Genomic DNA, 20,237 nt, shown 5'->3' with positions numbered 1-20,237 from the left:
GCGTGAACAGTGAGCCACAGAAACCAGGTACGGGTACACTGTCATCTCCAGCGAGTGAAAGGTGCCGACCCAGAGTCGCTGGGAGGGCCTGCTCCGAAACACCAGCCTGTCTTCGCCCCTCCGCTGGTCTAAAGCGAACCCTGCCATTGTCATGCTTAAGTAAGCCGTAAAAAGTGCCTGTGCAGCGTTATGACGGTGCCATACAGTGTTCTTGTGAGTGTTGACCCCTGGCAACAAGAGCTCATTTATATTTAATTAAAATTCAGCCTGGCCGCTGTGACTCAGAGCGTCGTCCCATGCACCAGTAGGTCTCGGCTCAATTTCTAGTCAAGGCACAGACCCGGATTGCAGGCTCCATTCCCAGTGGAGGGCGTGCAAGAGGCAGCCAATCAATTTTTCTCCCATCAATGTTTTATCTCTCCCTCGCCCTTTCTCTAAAATTAATGAGATTTTTATTTTTTTGTTTGTTTGTTTAAAGTTTAATAATATTTTTAAAATAAATAATTACAATGCAGTTCCTCAATTATAGCTGAGCTATAAAAGAAACAGATGTAGGGTTAGGGACGCTCTGAGAATTTCATTCGTCCTCTCAGGGTCCGGAAGGCTCGGATTTTGTGGTGTTCCTTTGACTTGTGAGCAGGTGCAATTGGCCTTGCTGTGTGAAAGGTGCAGTGGGGGGCCCAGGGTGGTGATTAGTGGGATTCACCTGCCCTCCCCAGAGCCCAGGCAATTATGAAGCTACCTGCCCTTGGTCTGAGGACTTGCAGTGTCCTGCACATTCCTTAGTGTCCCTGGCTCCAGCCGACAGGGTAGCTAGCGCCGAGAGGGTGGCCAAGGCTGGCTGCTCTCAGAACAGGGCAGGCACACCTGAGCTGTTCAGTATCATTGCTTTTCGTGCTAGCAGTTCCTAAAAAATTGCCTCTCGAAACGGGCAGGAAACTGATGTCTTGTTTAGGACCAGGTTGTAAACCATGTTCATTCTTCAGCAGGAAGACAACTGAAGGCCATTTCCTAGAATGGGAGGTTTTCAAGCAAACTTCATTTCAGTGAGGTTTTATTAGGAGAGTTGCACTTTCATGTTTTCAATAACGTAGACTGTACTCAAGCCAATGATGGAAAAAGTCTTTTTAAAGATTAGACTATTGAGCCTATTATCTGAGCAGATGTGCACAGTCTAGGTCCATTATTTATCTGATCCATTATTTATCTGAGTTCCCCTCTTCACATTCTGGACACAAATGCCAATAAAATCAGCAAAGAAGGCCCAGAAGGGCACTGGTGTCAGGATCAGGCAAGCGTGGCACCAGGAGAGCTGCCAGCGGCATCATGCTTGCACCAGGCGCCCACTGCTCTCCAGTCAGGGTGAGCTATGGCCGGCAGCCGGAGTCTGAGCACTCGGACTCCCGGGCTCCATGTTTCCACTGCAGCATGACCTCCGGCCTAACATCTGAACCTGACCTCACCTCTTCGGTCTCCAAAAGAGCTAGACTACGGCACTGGGCTCTGCTTGGCTGGCAGGATGGATTAGTTCACACTGGGCTATGGGGGTGTTGATTTCTCCCCAGGCGCACTCATGCGAGATGCCCATCCTGGTCCCACGGGGAGGGAGCTCTCACTCTGGGTGTTTGCAGGGAGAGGAAAACTCCGTGTCATGCAGGTCACCGCCTTTAGGCCCTCTCCTGAGAACCCTGGACCCTGGAGAGGCAGACCAGGAGGTCATCACCAGGCCTCTCATTGTTCTTTTCAGGCTCCAGACCAGACAGGAAGCAGTACAAGGCAGGCCCAGCTCACCCAATCCTGTCCCCTCCCTCCGCAGCCATACAGGCCCTGAGCTCCGCTGTCCAGAGTCCCCACCCATGGGTAAAGATTGAGTCAAGGACGTGACAGACTAGATGGCTGATGTAAGAGCAAGGAAAGTTCAAGTTGGTTTTGACTTCACATTGCAGCCAACTTTTAAGAAACTATCCCTCATCCAGCTTCTGTTTGGTATTAAGGAATGAGCTATTAAAGACACATTCCTTTTCCAACAGCCATTGATCTCCATGAAGCCAGTTTTTTTTTTCATATACAACCATTCCAGTTTTTTCCATTGTTTTTAATTTTAAAGTGTTATGCTAAAAGTAATGGGTATATCTTTTTTTTTTTTTTTTCCTGGTACAGCAAAGGTGGAAATTTATTGAAGAACAAGTACTGACTCCCACGTGGAGAGGAGAAAGAATCTCATAGCACAGACTCCCACGTGGGGAGGGGAAGAGTCCCTGGGTAGATGATTTTTAAGTGAGTTAATAGTTTTTTAATTTCTGAGTTCTAACTCCTAATGTGACCCCACATAAACAAAGCTCTTTGGAGGTTCTCCCTAGATTTTTGAGATTGTAAAGGGTCCCTGAAACCTAAAAGTTGGAGAAGTTTTCCCAAAAGTCCTACTATGTCCCTAACATCAGTGATTGTGCCGCCGCTGCAGGGACGCTTGTGGAGATGCAGGCCGAGTGCCGACGTGGCCAGCAGCCACCTGGGCCCCTACCCGCTTGCTCCCGGGCTCTGGAGGGGAAATGGGCTGTGTGTCATTTACACACTCATTTCCTAAAATTGCCATTGTCACCAGAACTGCTCCTAACTGTGTGGTAAAACAAGCTGATAACAGGGAGTGGCAGCTCCTTCACGCACAGGCCGTAGCTCGAAGCCCGTTCCCACCCCCCAGACACAGGACAGTGGGACAGTGCAACCGTTTCTTAAACACACACGTTTGTTTTTTCTTTAATTGTTGATTTGATTTAGTTTTTAAGTTCACTTTCACTACAGGGTGAGATGGGTGCATTTACACCAGGCTTCCGCGCTGAGAGCTGCCCAGCTAAAGAAACTCGGCCCTCCGCTCCCTTCCCACATCCCTCCGAGGCCCGCCAAAGCTTCGGGTGGCATTGCTGGGCCCACTCCTAGCTTACCCCTCCTGGAGGCTCGCTCAGTGGGGCCGAGGAGGAGGCATGTGTCCCCACCTCCCCTAAGCCCGGGGATCAGCTCTCACCCTGATCCCTGGCTGGCCCCCGTTCGTTTCTGCAGGAAGGAAGCTGGGCTCTGGGTCCTGCGAGGACTTATAGTCCGTCCCCTCCTCTCTCCACCAGGAGAATGGTCCGCAGGGACCCTGCACCAGTGCCCACGGAGGGTGGGACTGCCCTGGAGAAGGGGACGGTGCTGCAGGGGGTCCAAAACCAGACAACCCCATGTCCAGGCAGGTGGTGGTCCTCAGAGGCCAGGCTGAGGGTGGGGGAGGAACCCAGTCCAGGAGGGTCTTTGCAGGAAAGTGCTAGAGCCAGGACTCCAGCCTGCAGGCTGGCCAGAGGGGCCAACAGCCAGGAGTGCCAAGGATGGACCAGGTGGGGCGGTGGCTTGGGAGCCCTGGCCCCTGCCGTCTGCCCTCTGCCGTCTGCTAGGGGCTCCCGAGAAGCACCTGTGGCTGCCACTCACACGTGGCTACACTGGCTGGAGGCAAGCCTGAAAGCGCGAGGGCAGGAGCGTCGTGGGCAGGACTGCGAAGGACTCTGGGGACAGGTGTCGGGGAGGAGGGAGGAAGAGCAGGACGGCTTTCCCGGGGCCTTGGCGGGGGCTCTGGAAGGAGGGCACTTCTGGGAGGAGGGGCCAGCAGGGGTGTCACGCTGCCACAACCCTGTTCACCACCCAGCCTGCTCTGGGTCCTTGGTAGAGAATGCCCACTCCCTGAAGGCTCAGGCCAGGCACCTTCCACAGGCCCCCACTCCAGCCACAGGCAATGACCACAGGCCCCCAGGCCAGCCGGTCTCCAAGGACCCCTGTACAGCCACACGAAGAGGCGCTGCAGCCTCCGCCCATCAGTTCGCAAAGCTCCACTGCGCCCATCCCCAAGGCCGACCCGCACTGCCCACAGGCTCCTCTCAGTCCACGCCTTCCTCCTCCTCCTCCACCCAGGACCTCAGGTGGTGGTGCCTTTGCTTGGGGGTGCTCACAGGACAACCCAGCATAGACTACATGTTCCTGCCACCGCCGCTGGTCACCAGCACGTCCGCTAAGAGGACTGCCAAGAGGGGACCCAGCCACCACCCAGTCTGGTGCCTGAACTGAGGGACCTTGTGCCCCACCCCACCCCGCCCGTGACTCCTCCGGGGAGAGCCTGTGGCCAGCGGCTGCCACGGGACTGGACAGCTCAGAGTGCGGAAACAGAAGCATGAAGCTGGGAGTGCGGGAGGTGAGGGGAGGAGCGGGAACAAAGTGTTGCATCTAGACAGAGTTGAACAAAACAAAAACAAAACCCGAATGTGTTCTTGTCTCGGCTCAGGATCCAGGTGCGGTGGTGTCCAAAGCCCCTTAGCCGGACATCTCCTCTCGCTGCTCCTTGTTCCTGCGCACCTCGGCGGCATGCAGCTCCTGCGGGGGAGGAGGCGGGGGTGGGCTGGGGTCCTGCTCCCGCATCCCACCCCACCCTCCGCAGCGGCAGGGCCTCGCCTCATCCTGGGCTGGCCCCAAGCACGGACCCGGCGATGGGGGCGCTGGGGGTGCGTTGGGCAGGAACCCGCCAAAGGATGGGCTCCTTGGGGACTTCCCGGCTCCCCAACCCAAAACAGCTCCTCCCGTCTCCTAGCTCACATCCGGACGCGCTGCTTCAGAGCGCTTCCAAAGTGACGCTTGTCCGTGTATTACTGCGTTATCGACTGTGTCCCAGCAGGACCAGATCATGGCTCTTCATTCGTCCACTGCTAGAGGTCCCCCCAAAATGCCGGGTGAGCCCATCCCGCGGCCCCCGCGCTCTGCTGGGGTCCCGCCCCGCCCGGCGCGCACCTTCTCGCGCAGCCGCTCGCGCAGCGCCGCCAGGTGCGCCTCGCGGATCTCCTTGCTGAGCTCCATCTTGTAGTTGAGCTTCTCCTCCGCCAGGCGGCTGAAGTTGTTGTTCTCCTCCAGCGCCTTGTGCAGCACCTCCCGCTCGTGCTCGCGCCGCTCCGCCAGCTGCTTCAGCACCTGCGCCTCCTGCGTCTGTGCGGCGCGTTGGAGGGCGTGGAGCGCGGCCCGGGCTCCGCCCGCAGCCCAGACCCCCGCGCCCCCACCCAGGTCCCCGACGCTGCCATCGGACCCGCCCCGGGCCCGTCACCCTGCCCTGCTGCCCCCAAGACACACGTCTTCGCGGAGCTCATGCCTACACTGTCCTGAGTCGGGGAGGGGGACCTCCTTCCTGGTTTGCCTGCCTTCCGAGGACCTGAGCGCTGAAAGCTCCGAGGCCTGAAGACACCTCGTCGTTCCGCACCTGCCCCCCCCCCCCCCCCCCCCCCCAGTCTGCAGAGCTGCCCCTTCCCTGCTAGGCTGAGGGCGCCCTAGGCCAGGCAGCCTCCGTTCCTCTCGGCGCTCCAAGCCCCGCGGTGCGCTGGGAGAATGTTGAGGAGCAAAGAGAATCTACACTTGTGGGCCATCACCGAGCCTTCCCGTCTCTTCTTCAAACCTCTGCCCGCCGAGCACAAAGTAGCGGTTTGGTACAGGCCAGGTGCTGAGCTTCCTAAGGTGCTAGGAGTGGTGGCCGGCTCCCCAGGGGTGCTGGGGAGAGGCTAAGTTAGAGAGAGGAGCCTGGGGCTGCTGGTGTCAGTGTTGGGCCCTGCTGGGGGAGGGGCTGCCTGGTGGCCCCCAAGGAGAGCCTGAGGCTCCCAGTAATTAGAGCCCTCAGCCTCCGCAGAAGGCCAGTCGCTCCGGATCATCTCTGGGAAACCTGGGGCCCAGGTGTCACGGGACCTGCTGTGAAGGAGGTGGGGCCGCTGCCCCTGTCCTGTGAGCTTGGGTACCAGGACACACTCCCGAGAGCAATTCCTCTTCTGTGTGTTTCAGCCTCAGAGAGGCTGGTGTGAGGTAAAGGGGCAGGGAGGGGCCTGGGCCCACTCCCCACTTCTCCCAGAGGCCCTTGAACCCCCAACAGGTCTAGTTGTGCAGCCCCCAGCACATGGAGGCCCTTCCTTCTCATTCCCTTGTCCAGGAGAAGGATGTCAGTGAGCCTCATGTCCCAGGGCCACCACCAGACTCTCCTAGCCATGGCCAAGGCCCCCCAATCTCCCTGGTTCCTGTCTCCCTCCAGCTGACTGCCATTGGGAATCCTTCCTCCCCCATCCCATTCTGACCTCTCAGGAGGAGGTCCAGGAAACCATGGGACTCTCCACCACAGGCCAACCACCAAGCAGCGGTTTGGAGCACCCTGCACCTTGGGGGCCATGTCCATGGCCAGCAAGACCTCCTGGCTACCTTCATCAGACCAGATGTGGGATCCTCACCTTCCTCCGCTCCTCAGCTGCCTCCAGCCGCTTCTGCAGCTCCTCCAGGGAGGTGTCCTTCCTCTTGGGGGGGGAGGAGAGCACAGGGCTCTCCGGTGACAAGTCAGAAGGGGACTTGAGGATGACCTCAAAGCTCTGGCCAGAGGCCCTCTTGTCCAGCTGCTTCACCTCCATGTCTGCAGGGCAAGATCAGACTTCAGGAAGGTCAGCCAAGTGGGGGTGGGTGGAGGGGCTGGTTCCCAGCACACATCCAATTCGAGGCCTGAGCCAGAGGGTGTGGCTGTTCATAGAGGGCCTGCAGGCCTGAGTCCCTAACCAGCCACTCTCCCCAAAAGCCCCTCTCCAGAAGTCAGCCAAGCCAGGGGTCAAAAGGCCACAGGATGGGGAGTGGGCACACTCACCCCCATACTGGTAGATGGTGTTGGGATGTGGCTGTGAGTAGAAGCAGGAGCAGATGAGCGACAGCACGGACAGCTCCTTCATCTTCTCCTTGTAGGCTGTGGGTGGGAGGCCAGGTGAGCAGCCCCACCCTCACCTGCCCCATCTCCCCCCCACACACACACACACACAGCTCCTCCCTCTGGTGCATCTCTGTGGGAGCCTGTCATCTGGCTCTTTCCGTTCCCACATCTCTGACTCTCTACATCTCTTCTCTCCCTCCCCACCTGCGGTCTTTCCTTGGACATGCCTCCCTGTGGGTCACCTGCATTGTTCTCTCTGATCCTGTCTCTCAGCCCTGGTCTGTCAGCCTCCCTCTCTGCACTGCTGTGTCTGTCTTTTGTTCTTTCTTTGGATCACTCCCTCACTGTCTATGTCTCTGTTCATCCCTCTGTCTTTCTGGCTCTCTACCTGTCACTATCTCCTTATATTCCTGTGTCTCTGATTCTTTGTCACTGTTGTATTTTCCCAACTCTTACTCCCTCTACGCCCCCCCATACCACTTTCCCCTGTCAGAACTTGCCCCCGGGGTAGACAACATTAACCACTCAGGTCTGGGCTGGCACTGAGTGGAGCTTGTACACTTGGGTGAAGCCCGCAGACTCCCTTATCTCTGCCCCCTCCACTTACCCTAACAGTATTGTGGTCACTCCATTAAACCCGGGCCTCACCAGATGCACTGGTTTCCCATCTAGGGCCAAATGGAAGGGAGCTGTCCATTCAGCACCACAGCCCACCCTTTAGCTTTGCAGAGCCAGTGCCCACAAGCAAGAGTTATCACCTCCCAGACAGAAAAAGAGTTGAGCCTGAGCCCTGTTGGGAAAGGGGAAATGCCCACTATTGGAATGGAAATAACTGAGCTATTTGTGGTGTATTCATGGCAAGCCAGGCCTCAAAGTAGACACATTAGTCAATCTTGCAAGCCCAATACTGTCACCCCACTCAACCAAGATGAAGCTGGGCCCAGGTGACTCCAGTGACTTTCCCAATCCTCCTCACACACAATTCCAGGTGGTCTGTGTTCTTCTCACCACTCCAGCAGGCCCTGCAGTCTAGGAGGCTCAGAGGCCCATGTGACACCAGAGACGTACTCCGGGGAGAGGGAGTCTGTCTTCATGAAGGAAAAAGGATGCACAGTCCCCCAAGCACTCTTCCAAGGGGCACACAAAAATTTGGACAAGGGTTTAGATGGACAAGAAACTTTCTGATCAAATTTCACAAGACGCCCGGCCTGCGTGGCTCAGTGGTTGAGCGTCGACCTATGAACCAAGAGGTCACGGTTCAATTCCTGGTCAGGGCACATGCAGGCTTGATCCCCAGTGTGGGATGTGCAGGAGGCAGCTGATCAAGAATTCTCTCTCATCATTAATGTTTCTATCTCTCTCTCCCTCTCCCTTCTCTCTGAAATCAATTAAAAATATTTTTTAAAAATTTCGCACAAGATGTTTTGAAACCGAGTTAACAGGAAAGTGAGGAGAGTGTTGCTGTAGAAACAGGCACAGGACAGAAACAGTCAGGCCCTGGTCTGAGGGAATAGCTCCCGGGGGCAGGTCCTCCCACAGCCAGCACAGGGAATGAGGTTATTTGATCAAAATACCCTGATGGCCTAGACTCTTCTGGAGAGAGTCCCAGAGGCTGTGACGGGACCACAACGAACTCTTGGGCCTCAGCATAGAAAGCCTTGGGGGCCTGGAGGGTTGGGGCAAAAACACATCTTACTCATTGGTTCCGGGAGGGCGGTGGGGGGCTCACAGGGGGTTTTGGTCTGACTTTCTATTCATATATTACTGGTGTTGTTAAAAGTTCATTTCAAAGAGGAGACAGAGGGGTACATCACAGCGCATGTGACCAGGCAGAGCTGGCTCACCAGGAGGCAGGCCAGGAGAGGCTGGGGAGTAGCCAGCTCCGTGCTCAGAAGGGAAGATGGGGAGGGTCTCCGGAGGGGTCTGGATCAGGAGGCACCTCGGGATTCTGGGAGAGAACAGGAAGGAGTGGACTCTGTCTAACCCTGCCAGCACCTGCCACTGGGCAACAGATACAGTCTCTCATCCTGACCTTTCAGAACCTGTGAGTGGGTTTATGTTACAGGCCAGGAACCTGGGGCCTCACAGCTGCTCTGGCTCCTCTCTGCCTTGAGCCTGAAATTTTTCCAGGAAAGGGAGCTGCAGTCATTAAAGAGGAGAAACAAGTTTATGGGCAAATGCCAGGGGGTGCTTCCTTCCAGGTCACTGTCACCTCAGCATGGGGGAAGGCTGGCAGCAATTCAGGGAGCAGGATGGGGAGCATGGGCAGGTATGAGTGCTGTGTTGTCAAGAAGAGAGGAGAGGGACCGGGGGCTGGAGACAGGTCAGAGTTCTCATGGGTCACAGCCGTGCCCAGGGGATAAGTGTCCACCTGGGAAGTGAGGGACTGTGTCCTACAGCTTCGAACAGGGACACAGCTCAGTGTCTGATGGTCATGGAGATTCCCCCGGTTGATTTATCCCAGTCCTTCCCAGAAGACTTATCCTCATGAAGCCAAATGGGAAGGGACTTGAGAGTGAGCCCTGCTCTGTGGTCTGGCTGCATGACAGAGGGGATGGTCAGCAGGTGGGGAATTGGAGAACGAGGCCAGTTCAGCCTCATGCAAGACAGGAGGTTACACCTGTATTTTCAGAGCTGGAGGGGCTTAAAGGTCATGTCTCATTGCAGAGGGAAGAGATAGAGACCCAGACCCATCCAGGCCACCCCTCCACAGACATACTCAGCTCAGAAGCCCCTCGAGGTCGCGAGGCACCAGGCCTTGTCTGCCCTTCACCAGCACCCTTCTCTTCCCTCCACATCCCTGGCTTCAGGAAGTCATACAAACAAATCTCTGCCATGACCTGATTGATTTCATCTCCCCCTTCCTCTTCATATCAAATGTTAAATATACAAAAATGTAGATTGGGCTTTGGTGGCTAGATCCCAGATGAGCAAGAGTCAGAAGGCACCAGATCAGCATACAGCCACATGGTAACAACACCAGTGCCTATGGAGGGGCAAATCCCACCCATTTCTCCCAACTGACCCTCAAGATCAGCCAGCCAGGCAGACACCTTTGTCAGCCTCATTCATACAGAGGAAAAAGGAGGCTCAGAGAGGGCAAGTGGCCCACCCAAAGTCACACAGCATGCCAGGATCAGAGCCTGGTCACAAGCCCAGGCCTCTGATGGCACTTTCCTGTTGGGAGCTTCATGGGGAGAACTGGGAGGCCAGGTGGCCCACAGATGCCCACTCACCCCTAGGAGGGCCCTGGGGGCTGCTGCTAACTGCTCTCCAACAGGTGGAACTTGTTGCCACCAAGCTGCCCCTCTCTAACCGTCAGAGTTGCCTCCAACAGTGCCAGGAGCCCACTATGGGGGAACCTGTTGGTGCAATCACCTTTCTCTGGTCAGGGCACTGGGAAATGTGGCCACAGCAGTCACACTACTTGACATGGAGGGGCATTCTCCTCTTGCCAGGCAGCAGGCCAAGCACCTGTCCTGAAATTTCTCATTCGACCCTCAGAACAAGGTGTCATTATCACCCCCACTCGATGGGAACGGAGGCCCAGGGGGCTCAGCAGCAGGCGGGGCCTCAGGCCTGATGGAACTGTATCAGGCACAGAGGGAGCAGGAGTCTGCGAGAGCCTGTGAGAACCGTGTGCCTGAGGCGGACCCTGGCACAGAGAGGAAGCCCCGTCTTCCCAAGTGAGAGCAAGAGAGAGCTCGCCCGCCTCCCCGCCCCCCCCCACGATCAACCTGGTGGCAGGTGACCACTCCTCACCCTGGTCATGAAGACCAGACAGACCACCAGTGGGTCAGCGATGTCTTTCACAGAGAAGCCACTGCTGGAGTTCCCTTAACCCGATTTTGGCCACATTTACGGGCGGTCTCGGCAGCCCCTCTGGGCCAGGCTGCCATGCCCTCCAGTGCTGAAGGCTGGAGGCACTGGCGATGACAGCTTTGTGCACCTGTAGCCACACTCTATCAAGGGTGGCGCTGATGGCAGAGCAGGAAAGCCCAGGCCTGGGGCCTCAGCAAGGGGGCAGAAAAATTGTGGGAACAAGTAAGGGTCAGCGGTGCCCCAACATCTGGCAAAGAGAAAGGGCTGGGGCAGGGGGCTCTGGGTCAGAGGGTGTCTGTGCACAGCTCTGACAGCCATGGAAGGTGGTTTTTCAGTCTGCTTCCCTGTCGGACGGATGGGGCCGGGAGGCCTATTGAGCAGAGTGTTCACCGCTAAGGAGGGTGAAGGAGAGAAAACGCTGAGCGGTGCTCCCCACAAGAGGCTGCCCATTGTCCCACCGCGCAGGCTCAGGGAGGAACAAGGACCACGGGCCTCAGGGCAGCTCGCGGGCCACCCAGCCTGGCTGGAGGAGGGACTCGTTCTGCCCGAAGCTGGTCCCCAGTCTCTATGAAAGCCAGCGAGAGGCAGGAGTGGAGGAAGCCTAGAGGGACCCGACCCCCACACGACGAGGGAGGAGTGTGCTCAGGGACACACGCTCCTCCCACGGGTCACCTGGGGCCTGGAGTCGCGGGCCCGAGGGGCGGGGTCGAGGCCGGGCCCCCCGGGTGGGCGGAGCTCTGGAGAGAATCCGGTCGGGGGAGCGGAGCGGGGACTCGGCGGCCCCAGGGTGGAGGGAAGGGTGGCGGGAGTGCGGGTCCCGGCCGGAGTGGGAAACAGGGCGGAAGTGGGGCCGCCCGTCGCAGAGTGCAAAGAGGAAGCTGGTCCTGGGGCAACTGGTCGGAGCAGACCGCTCTGGGGAGAGCGAGCCCCGCTTCCTCACTCCTGGGGGCCCCTGGCAGCTCCCCCCCCCCGTCTGGCAAGTGCCCAGCGGCCACCCCCACCCCGCCCGGTGCCCGCCCCTCCGCCGGAGCTCCGCGCAGGAAGGTGGGAGGGGGCCCGAGCCCCATCCCGGGAAGGCTCGGAGCGGCGGCAGCCCCTCCCCCTCCAAACCCGCTGCGCAAAGGGCGGTGGCTCCCCCTCCCCCCGCGGTGGCACGTGTCGCAGAGGGTGGTCCCCGAGTAGGCAGCGGCGAGGGGAGGGGAAGCGATGCGAGGTCCGCGTGCCGCCCCTCTGGGTTCCAGCGGGTCCCCTCCAGCCCTCTCTCAGCCCCCCGCCCCCCTTTCGGAGCTCTCCGTTGGCGCCGGAAGGGCTGGGCCCCGCCGGTCCTGGACCCGGCCTCCCACAAAGGCTCCCCCTCCCCACCCCGTCTTTTGCGAAGGCGCAGGTCACCAGGGTCTGGATCGCCGGGTACCTCAGGGGACCTTGTCCGCACCCGCAAGCGCGCCCACTAGGGGCACGGGCTCGCGCCCACCTCCTGCGGGCCACCCGCCGCAGTCGCGCCAGGCCTGGTACCCCGACGCCCTCGCCCAGGACGTTCCTCCGGGCCACACCCGCCAGACCCGCGTTGCAGTCCCTTGGAGCACCGGGTCGCCCCAACCCGGGACCCCTGAGTCCCGGTTTCTGCGGATTCGGCCCGGCCGCGCCCTGCGTCCTTGTGGTGCGTGGGTCTGAGATGAGAAAACAGAGTCTACAACTGGTCCCAGCATCAGGCGAAGCGAGACAATGGCCTCTGCTGAGACCCGCCGCAGTCCCTGCAAGCCCCCGGGCAAGCCGCCTACCGGACATGGTGCTGGCCATGGTGCTGGCGGCGAGCGCTGCGGAGACCGGGAGGCGCGGGCGCGGCTGGAGCTGCAGCGGGCGAATGCTGCAGAGCCGGGAGGGGAGGGAGGAGGGAGGGAGGCGGCGCGTCGCGGGGGGAGAGAGGGAGGAGGAGAAGAAGAAAAGAGGGAAGGAGGGAGGGAGAGAGAGAGAGAGAGAGAGAGAGAGAGAGAGAGAGAGAGAGAGAGAGAGAAAACTGGAGCCTGGCTGTGGCAGGGGCTGCAGGCGTCAGAGAAAGAGGGGTGAATGAAGGAAGGAGGGAGGGATGGAAGGAGGGATGGAGGGAGGGAGGAGCCCAGTCTGAGATTCGGGGCAGAGTGCTGCAAACAGACGCCCATCCTCCACCGCTCACCGCAGGGACACACTGGTCCCAGCTTGGCTTTGCGCAGGCTTGGGGGGATGGTGAAGACAGCCCCCATTCCTCAGGGTGAGCCCAACAGGAGGGGACCGCTCTATGTGAGGGTGGGGTCAGAGAGCTCTTCATGGAGGCTGCTGGCACCTTTTGTGTGCCCAGGCTTGTGCTGAGGGGAAAGCGTGTCATGGACATGGGTAGGGGCTGATGTGGAGGCTGAGAGAGGCATCCCAGAGGACGGGCAGATTCTGAGGCAGAGAAGAGGGTAAGTGGGGGCGGTGACAAAGGGCCTGGGACAAGGGCTTCCAAGCAAGGTATAGGTGGGTTCCAAGCAGGGCTCTGACAGCCACTGCTGTGTGGCTGTGTGGCTTTCTGAACCCTCCGGGTAAGATTTCTCAGAGGCAATGACTACAGTTCCCAGGTGGTAGAGGACAAATGTGCACACCTGGTGAGTGGATGGGTGTTCTGCCCCCGCCCCCCCCCCCCCCGGGCTCAGGGCTCTGGTTTATTCCCACAAAGGGAGATCCTTGCAGAGATGGTAGGCCCTTTTCTGCAGTGACCACCTTGCCTCACTTCGGGACTAGAAAGTCAGACAGATGAACTGTTATTCCCATTTCAGGGACAGAGTCACCGAGGCTGAGAGCAGTGCTTACTCCACAAGCAATTAAGTCCCAGGGCCAGGAATAAAACTCCGGGAACCTGCAGAGAGATGAGGAAGGCTCAGAAAGGTGAAAGTCAGGGATAAACCTAAGGATCAGAGTCAGCCAGGAGGAGGCCCAACAGGTGTGTATACAAACACACCTTGACATGCACACGGAGCAAGTGTATGACTGGTTAACATCTGTCCTGTGGTCCACATGGCATTTGGTCCACTGTGGGCGTCTCACAAAGCTTGCCAAAACAGACAATCAATTCAAGTTTATTGGCTGATCAAGATCCCTGTGCCTCTGAGTAGGGCTTGCTCTGGTCAGCCTGTTTCCCTTTCCTCTCTGAGACTTGTTAGCTGCTGGCTTCAGGCAATCTACTAACCACCTGTGCTTTCTTCCCTCACCTGTGAAGTGTGCGCAGCAGAAGAACTTATCTTAGAGGTCATTAGCACAAACATACCAGTGCCTGCAGGGATAGTTCTGAAGCCCGTGGCTGGTAAGCATTAAGTAAAGGTGTGGCCAGAGCTCCAAGCTCCCCGCTCAGAGACCAAGGTAGACCCTCTACAGTTCCCTCACCAGAACAGGTGGTGGGGGTGGATGCCAGCATGTGTCCCAGACTTCCCAAGCATGATCTCACACATCAGCATGGACACACATGTGACATAAATGTGCCTTTGGCAGAAAACATCTGGACATTAATGAGCCCATGAGGAGCTCTGAAGTCAGTATTGTCAGTGGCCCGTGGGCCATCACTGCAGCGTCGATTTCTTCCTGATGTCTTTGGAACATGCTGAGGTTGCCTAGACCAGCATTTCTGACCCAACAGAGCTGTGCTGACCCCTGGGACCCTCTGTTGACTGCCAGTTGGTGCTAGATGCTGGGGATTCAGAGGGACCTCATCCTAACCAGTGGGGGACATTGACCGGAAAAGTGGCTAAACCCAGGGGAAAGTAAAGGAGGAACTGGTGAGGCTCCCAGGAGCCAGGTCATGGCAAGGGGCAACCATTTGGGGACTTAAGAAGAGTGATTGGTTTAGACTACAGTCTTTTTTTGTTGTTGTTGTTATCCTTATTTTATTTTTTAAAAATTTCTTTATTGATTAAGGTGTCACATATTTGTCCTCATCCCCCCATTCCCATCCCACACCCCTCCCCACGGATGCCCCAACCCCCTGTTGAACTTAACCATTGGTTAGGCTCATATGCATGCACACAAGTCCTTTGGTTGATCTCTCCCCCATCCCCCCACCCTCTCCTATCCTCCCTCTGAGGCCCGATAGTCCGATCGATGCCTCCTTGTTTCTGGGTCTGTTCTTGTTCATCAGTCTATGTTGTTCATCATTTCCCCTAGATGAGCGAGATCATGTGTCACTAGAGATATACTTATAAGAACTGAATGTGAGACGAGCAATAATAGTTATGCTGACAGGCAGATGAATCAGTCTGTAGTGAGTTTCTTTCTGGACCAACAGTTCTTTAGAGACCCAACATCAATGTCCACCAGTTCCTTATGTGTACATGTCGGCACTGACCCCTCAGCTCTGGATGGTGGACAAATGGTGGTAATGCAGGTCCGACTCCCTCTGGTTTGGTCTCGGCCGGACCCAGGGGCATGGCTTCACCCGGACTCAGGGGCATGCAGCCCCACCCAGACCCAGGGGGCGCGTGACCCCACCCGGACCCAGGCGCGCGCGGCCCCACCCGGACCCGGGATCCAGCCTCACCCGGATCCAGGGGCACACAGCCTCACCCGGACCCGGGATCCAGCCTCACCTGGACCCAGGGGCGCGTGGCCTCTCCCAGACCCAGGGGCACGTGGCCTTACCCGGACCCAGGGGCGCGTGGCCTCTCCCAGACCTAGACTACAGTCTTAAAGACTTCTGGTTTCCAGGCAACCAAGGTAGCTTGGCCCAGGGAAGGATAGTGGTATGGAGGCTTTGGTGGAGATGACATCGAGGGAGGGCATGGGCGGGACCCCAGGTTTCTTCCCGCGGGAGATGGAGTGCCGATTCCTGAGCTCAGGGTCAAAGAAAGTCAGGTGGGGCCTGAAACCAAGCGCACAGGCAGCGCGGAACCTTCAGTTGGAGAACGGTTTCCGCTGGGAGCGCAACGCAACGGGCCGGAAGTGGGAGCAGAAGTGACGTTAAGCGATCACTACGCACCTCAGCGCGCGAAGTCCGAACTGGCAGACGGCGGAGCACGCGCTGGTGGTGCCCCGGACGGACTGGGGTGAATTCTTGGGACCCTTGGTCGTGGAAGGCTTCCGCAGAGACTAGTGGGCCGAGAGTCGCGGAGACCCTGGAACTGGTACTTTTAGCCGGGTGGCGGCTTCCGAGATTGCAGCTCCCGGCAGGCCCCGCGCTGCCCTCAGGCCCACGCTAAGCTATTTGGCCGCGCTGCATTCTGGGATTGGTAGTTTTCCTGCGCTCTTGGGCTTTGGGTGCCGTTCTTGGCGGAACCGGTCCCTTGGCTGTGGTTCACTTCTGTCCGGGCCCTGCAGCAAGGGCGGGCATTCATTGTTTAGGTGAATGCGGGCTTCCAGGCGAAACTGAGGCCTAGAGAAGTTGAGTGACTTGCTGGGGACCACACGGATTCGCCTCCCTGATTAGAGCCGGCACACATGCACTTTCGTTACGCGTAGTTGCCCACCAGACCGATGGGGCGTAGCTCCGGGCCAGGGGAGCAGAAGGTTGGGAGACACAGGGGCAGGAGCTTCAGACCGGCCCAGGCTGGAATGGGACGCTGCTAGAATCTGGCCTCTCAAACTCTGGTGGAAGGAAGTGAGTTATTATCGCAGGTGGAGCGTGTGGAACCGTGCCCTACTTCTGCTCCTTTAGTCTGTGAGCCTGGTCGCCTTTGAGAGCAGGATGGAGTTGTGTAAGGCAGAAGGACAAGGCAGGGCTGATGCTAGGTTCTTCACCTTCCAGCTCCTTGTGATAGGATGTCACAGGCGCGCCCTTAGGGCCTTGACCCTGGAAGGGGCTGCCTGAGATGACTGAAGTGGCCTGGCCTCCAGAAAAGCTGGCTACCAACAGTCTTGTCCCCATCTCTGTGCCATAGGAGTTCCCGGGAAAACTGCGTCATGTCCCAGTGCCACAGGCTGGCATCCCTTACCTGGAGTGCCTGAGACCCTGAGGTGTTCAGAGCGGGTTTTGTCTCACAGACCCACACAGCCTGCATGTCAGCCAACCTCAGAGCCCTCCTGAGAAGAGGCCACTATGCCCAAGATAATCCTGAGTGGGGTGACGGTGGATTTCCCTTTCCAGCCATACAAATGCCAGGAGGAGTACATGACCAAAGTTCTGGAGTGTCTGCAGAAGGTAAAGCTTGTACCTGGGGGATGGTCATTGTGGGCAGAACTTCAGCAGAGAACCGACATACTCCACGTCCTATTCAGCATGGCCCAGTCCTACTGGGTGAAAGGCACCCTTCTGGACATGGGGTTCAGTAAATAGGGCTGGTGGTCTAGGTGGGATGAGAGACGATAAACAATGAAAAGGAAAGGTCATTCTAGATGGTGATGAGTGCTCTGAAGGAAAGACAAAAGGTGATAGGCTTCTGAGGAGGCGTCCTGAGGAGATGATGTTTGAGCTGAGGCCAAGTGAACAGCCAGCCATTTGAGGATCCAGAGGCCTGTTCCCACATAGAGGGATAGAGAGACAGCCGGTGCCCAGTCCTCATTGGGGAAGGTCTTTAAACCTCGGGGGAGGGGGGTACAAAAGGGCGGAGGGTGCAGGTGGCATTCTGCTGGGTTTCCTCTTCCCTGCTCGAGCCCCAGCCCCCGAGGGCTGCCCGACCTGGGCTCCGGGCTGCTCTTGAGCACACAGACTCTTGTGGCGAGGAATCTGGCACAGCTTTGCCTTTCTGTCTCCCAGGTTTCCCGCTCAAGCTCCCATCTGAGAGCTATTTAGGCCACCAGGTTCCATCCAAGGTGAAAGCCTGGACCCAGAATCGCAGAACAAGCTCCTATTTTGAGACGTGGCACCTAATTAGTCACCTTGCTATTTATATGAGGCTGGAAAACGCTCTGCGTTTGTTTGCTAACCAGGGCCGGCTTGAACCCGAGTTGGTCTGAGAGTGGAAGTAGTCCTATGGGATTATCCACAGTCCCATGTCCCTCGGGACTTTTGCTACCTGGTGGGTGGGCTCTGTCTGAGCAGAGCTGCAGGCCTGTCTCAGGTGGGGAGTGTGGCCTGCCTCCCTCACCCTGCTTTCCCATTCAGAAAGTGAACGGCGTCCTGGAGAGCCCCACGGGCACAGGGAAGACCCTGTGCCTGCTCTGCAGCACACTGGCCTGGCGGGAGCACCTCCGCGATGCCATCTCTGCCCGCAAGATTGCTGAGAGGACCCAAGGGGATCTCTTCCTCGGTCGCCCCTTGTCTTCCTGGGGGAATGCTGCTTCAGAGGGAGACGCCACAGGTCAGCCCCTGGCCTGGCCTTCCGCAGGAATGCAGGGACAGAAGGAAGGGGGGAAGGGATGGAGTGGGCAGGCGAGGCCCTCGAGTGCAATGAGCAGGCAGTGTTTTAGCTGCCACGTCACTTCTCGCCATCCTGGCTGCAAACCTAGGGTCAGAGCCTTACAGCTGTATGAGGACATTGCAGATGCCCCCTAACCCATTCCTGGCATGATCCCGGGCCTCCGGCGTTTAGCTGTCTGAAGCGCTGAGCTGGCTGAGTGCTCCTGGGTTAACAGCACGTGAGAACACTGTCTCATGGGGCCACGCCCTGTTCTTCCTTGTGCCTGGGCAGCTTGCTACGCAGACATCCCAAAGATCATTTATGCCTCCAGGACCCACTCACAGCTCACACAGGTCATCGGCGAGCTTCGGAACACATCCTACCGGTGGGTCAGGCAGCGTTCGCCCTGCCTCAGAATTGGGGGGGAATGGCCTCCATGCGGTGGTCGGCAGTGTTGTGCCCCCACCCGAGCCTAGGGCATGCTGTGCTCCGGGCATGCTTGGGCGGTCGCCGATGCCCACTGCCTGTGAGAAAGCAGCTTCAACTGCGTGATGACCTTGGTCCGCACCCTGAGCTCCTTGCAGGCGCTGCAGTGTTAGCTGTGGTGTGGTCATCGCTGCTGCACCTACGAGGGGGAGGCTCCGCCCAGGTCCAGCGGCAGAGCTGAGGAGTCTTGTTGCCCCACTTGCCTCCCTGTGAGCGAGCACGTGGGTGCTGTCGAGTCTCCTCCCCTCTGCAATCCCAACCTGGGCTTCTGGCTTCTTGCTCACCCCGGGCCCTTGGAGGAAGCCCCTCCCAAGCCTGGGATATTCTGGCCATGGCCACTCCCTGTGGCTGCCTACGTGAGCCACGCTTCCTGGTGCTCCCCGTGTGTGCCTGCACAGCTCAGGCTGTTGGGCGGCACTGTGGGCTGCTGCCCTCGTTCTTGGGCCCCAGGACTCTCTCTTCCCAGGCCCAAGGTGTGTGTGCTGGGCTCCCGGGAGCAGCTGTGCATCCACCCCGAGGTGAAGAAGCAGGAGAGTAACCACATGCAGGTGGGCTCCTGGGCCGCCCGCTGGTCCTCTGTGGTTGTGCTGGGTGGTGCTGCTGGCTCTCAGACCCCATTGTGCCCCAGGGTGGGGGTTAGAGGGTGAAGAGCTGGCTGGGTGGAGCTGGCTGGAACAGGGCTCCCACCATGAGCAGTGGACTCATTGGCCAGCCCAGTGCTCTGCCCTTTCTTGGCCATCACGCAAGCTGGGACCACACGTCTTCTCCCTCCCAGATCCACCTGTGCCGCAAGAAGGTGGCGAGTCGCTCCTGTCATTTCTACAACAACATAGAAGGTAAGGGGCCGGGCTGCGCCTGCTGGTGGTCAGCACCCAGCAGCTGGGAGGAGAGCACGTGCGGCCTTGGGGCTGGGCTCGGGGCCTCGCGGCCTGATGGCTCCTGCCCCTTGGGACTCAGCTTGGTGAGGCAGGTGCCCGGCATTTTCTCCTAACTGGGACTTCTGCTGGATTGCATGCAGATGCACATTGGGCCCGAGGCTGCCCTCTCAGAAAGGCATGCTGGCGAGGCTGGTCCCCCATGTCCCCACCACCCCGATAGGAGGGGCTCCCTGAGTGTAAACTGTTGGCAAACAATGTGGGTTTTGCTGAGCACCCACTTCCCTCTGGGAGTCTGGAGCTGGGTGGCCCCGGGAGAAAGCCTAGGCACTGGGTGTCTGGTGGGTTTCCCGGGTGCGGCATTCCACAGTCTGTGACAGCTCGTTCTGGGGGAGTTGGCGGGGAGGGTTCTGGAAACTTGTGCCTAGTCTCCCGGACTCCTCCACGCACGTCTCCCTTTGGGGATTTTGCAGTGTGTCCTTTCCCTGTGACGCGTCACAGCGTGTGCGTGGCGCTCTCTGAGTCCCAGCAACTCCTCCAGCCCGTGTGCTGCGAGGTGAATAGCTTCATGCAGAGATGAGTGACAGCAATGAGCCTAGGGCTGGTGGCAGCAGCCTGCCTTGGTGCGGCTTGATGTGTGTGACTGCAGGTGCCCTGGCCCTGGGAAGGCCCGTCTCCTGTGGCTGATTTTGCTGGGCCACAGTGCAGGGGTTGGTGCTAGTACTCTCACCTCCAATTTCTCTCTTTCGCCACCGAGGCTGCCCCTCCTGTCTGTCAGGGGCTTCTTCCAGAGGCGGTGGCAGGACGGCCTCCAGAGTAGCCTCCAGTTTCCTATCTGTGGCGGGCAGCGGGGGGGGGGGGGGGGGGGGAGGGGGGGCGGGTAGGGGGGGAGAGGGGGAGGGAGGGGAGTCGAGGTTCCCTCTGTTTCCTGCCTCAGAGTTGCAACTCAGACCCTGACCCAGAGTGACATGGGCTCAGAGCACTCTCCAGGCATTAGTGGGCCACCGTCCGGGTTCGGAGTGCCCAGAGTGTGGGCCTTGCTGGAAGAGG

The 20,237-nt window shown here is 58.5% G+C and overlaps 2 protein-coding genes across 2 annotated transcripts in view; one reads left to right on the top strand and one right to left on the bottom strand.

Annotated features, from left to right (window-relative positions):
• Positions 1-2,730: 2,730 nt before the first annotated feature.
• Positions 2,731-12,388, bottom strand: STMN3 (stathmin 3). Its single transcript, XM_008157124.3, has 5 exons — positions 12,331-12,388; positions 6,671-6,766; positions 6,270-6,445; positions 4,804-4,995; positions 2,731-4,392 (listed from the first exon to the last, which is right to left on the bottom strand). Exons 1-5 carry the CDS (start codon positions 12,347-12,349, stop codon positions 4,333-4,335), a joined length of 543 nt encoding a protein of 180 aa, XP_008155346.1. The 5' UTR covers positions 12,350-12,388; the 3' UTR covers positions 2,731-4,332.
• A 4,082-nt stretch (positions 12,389-16,470) lies between these two features.
• RTEL1 (regulator of telomere elongation helicase 1) overlaps positions 16,471-20,237 on the top strand; it is a 37,626-nt gene continuing 33,859 nt past the window's right edge. The window contains 5 exon segments of the mRNA XM_054724118.1: positions 16,471-16,688; positions 17,592-17,787; positions 18,118-18,211; positions 18,779-18,860; positions 19,088-19,148. Coding sequence (XP_054580093.1) covers positions 16,587-16,688; positions 17,592-17,787; positions 18,118-18,211; positions 18,779-18,860; positions 19,088-19,148 — 535 coding nt within the window. The 5' untranslated portion in view covers positions 16,471-16,586.

The sequence above is a fragment of the Eptesicus fuscus genome, chromosome 12 (assembly GCF_027574615.1).
Source record: "Eptesicus fuscus isolate TK198812 chromosome 12, DD_ASM_mEF_20220401, whole genome shotgun sequence".
In the NCBI taxonomy this organism is placed as follows: domain Eukaryota; kingdom Metazoa; phylum Chordata; class Mammalia; order Chiroptera; family Vespertilionidae; genus Eptesicus; species Eptesicus fuscus.
Note: the sequence above shows the minus strand (reverse complement) of the source record. Positions and strands in the feature narration are given on the sequence as shown.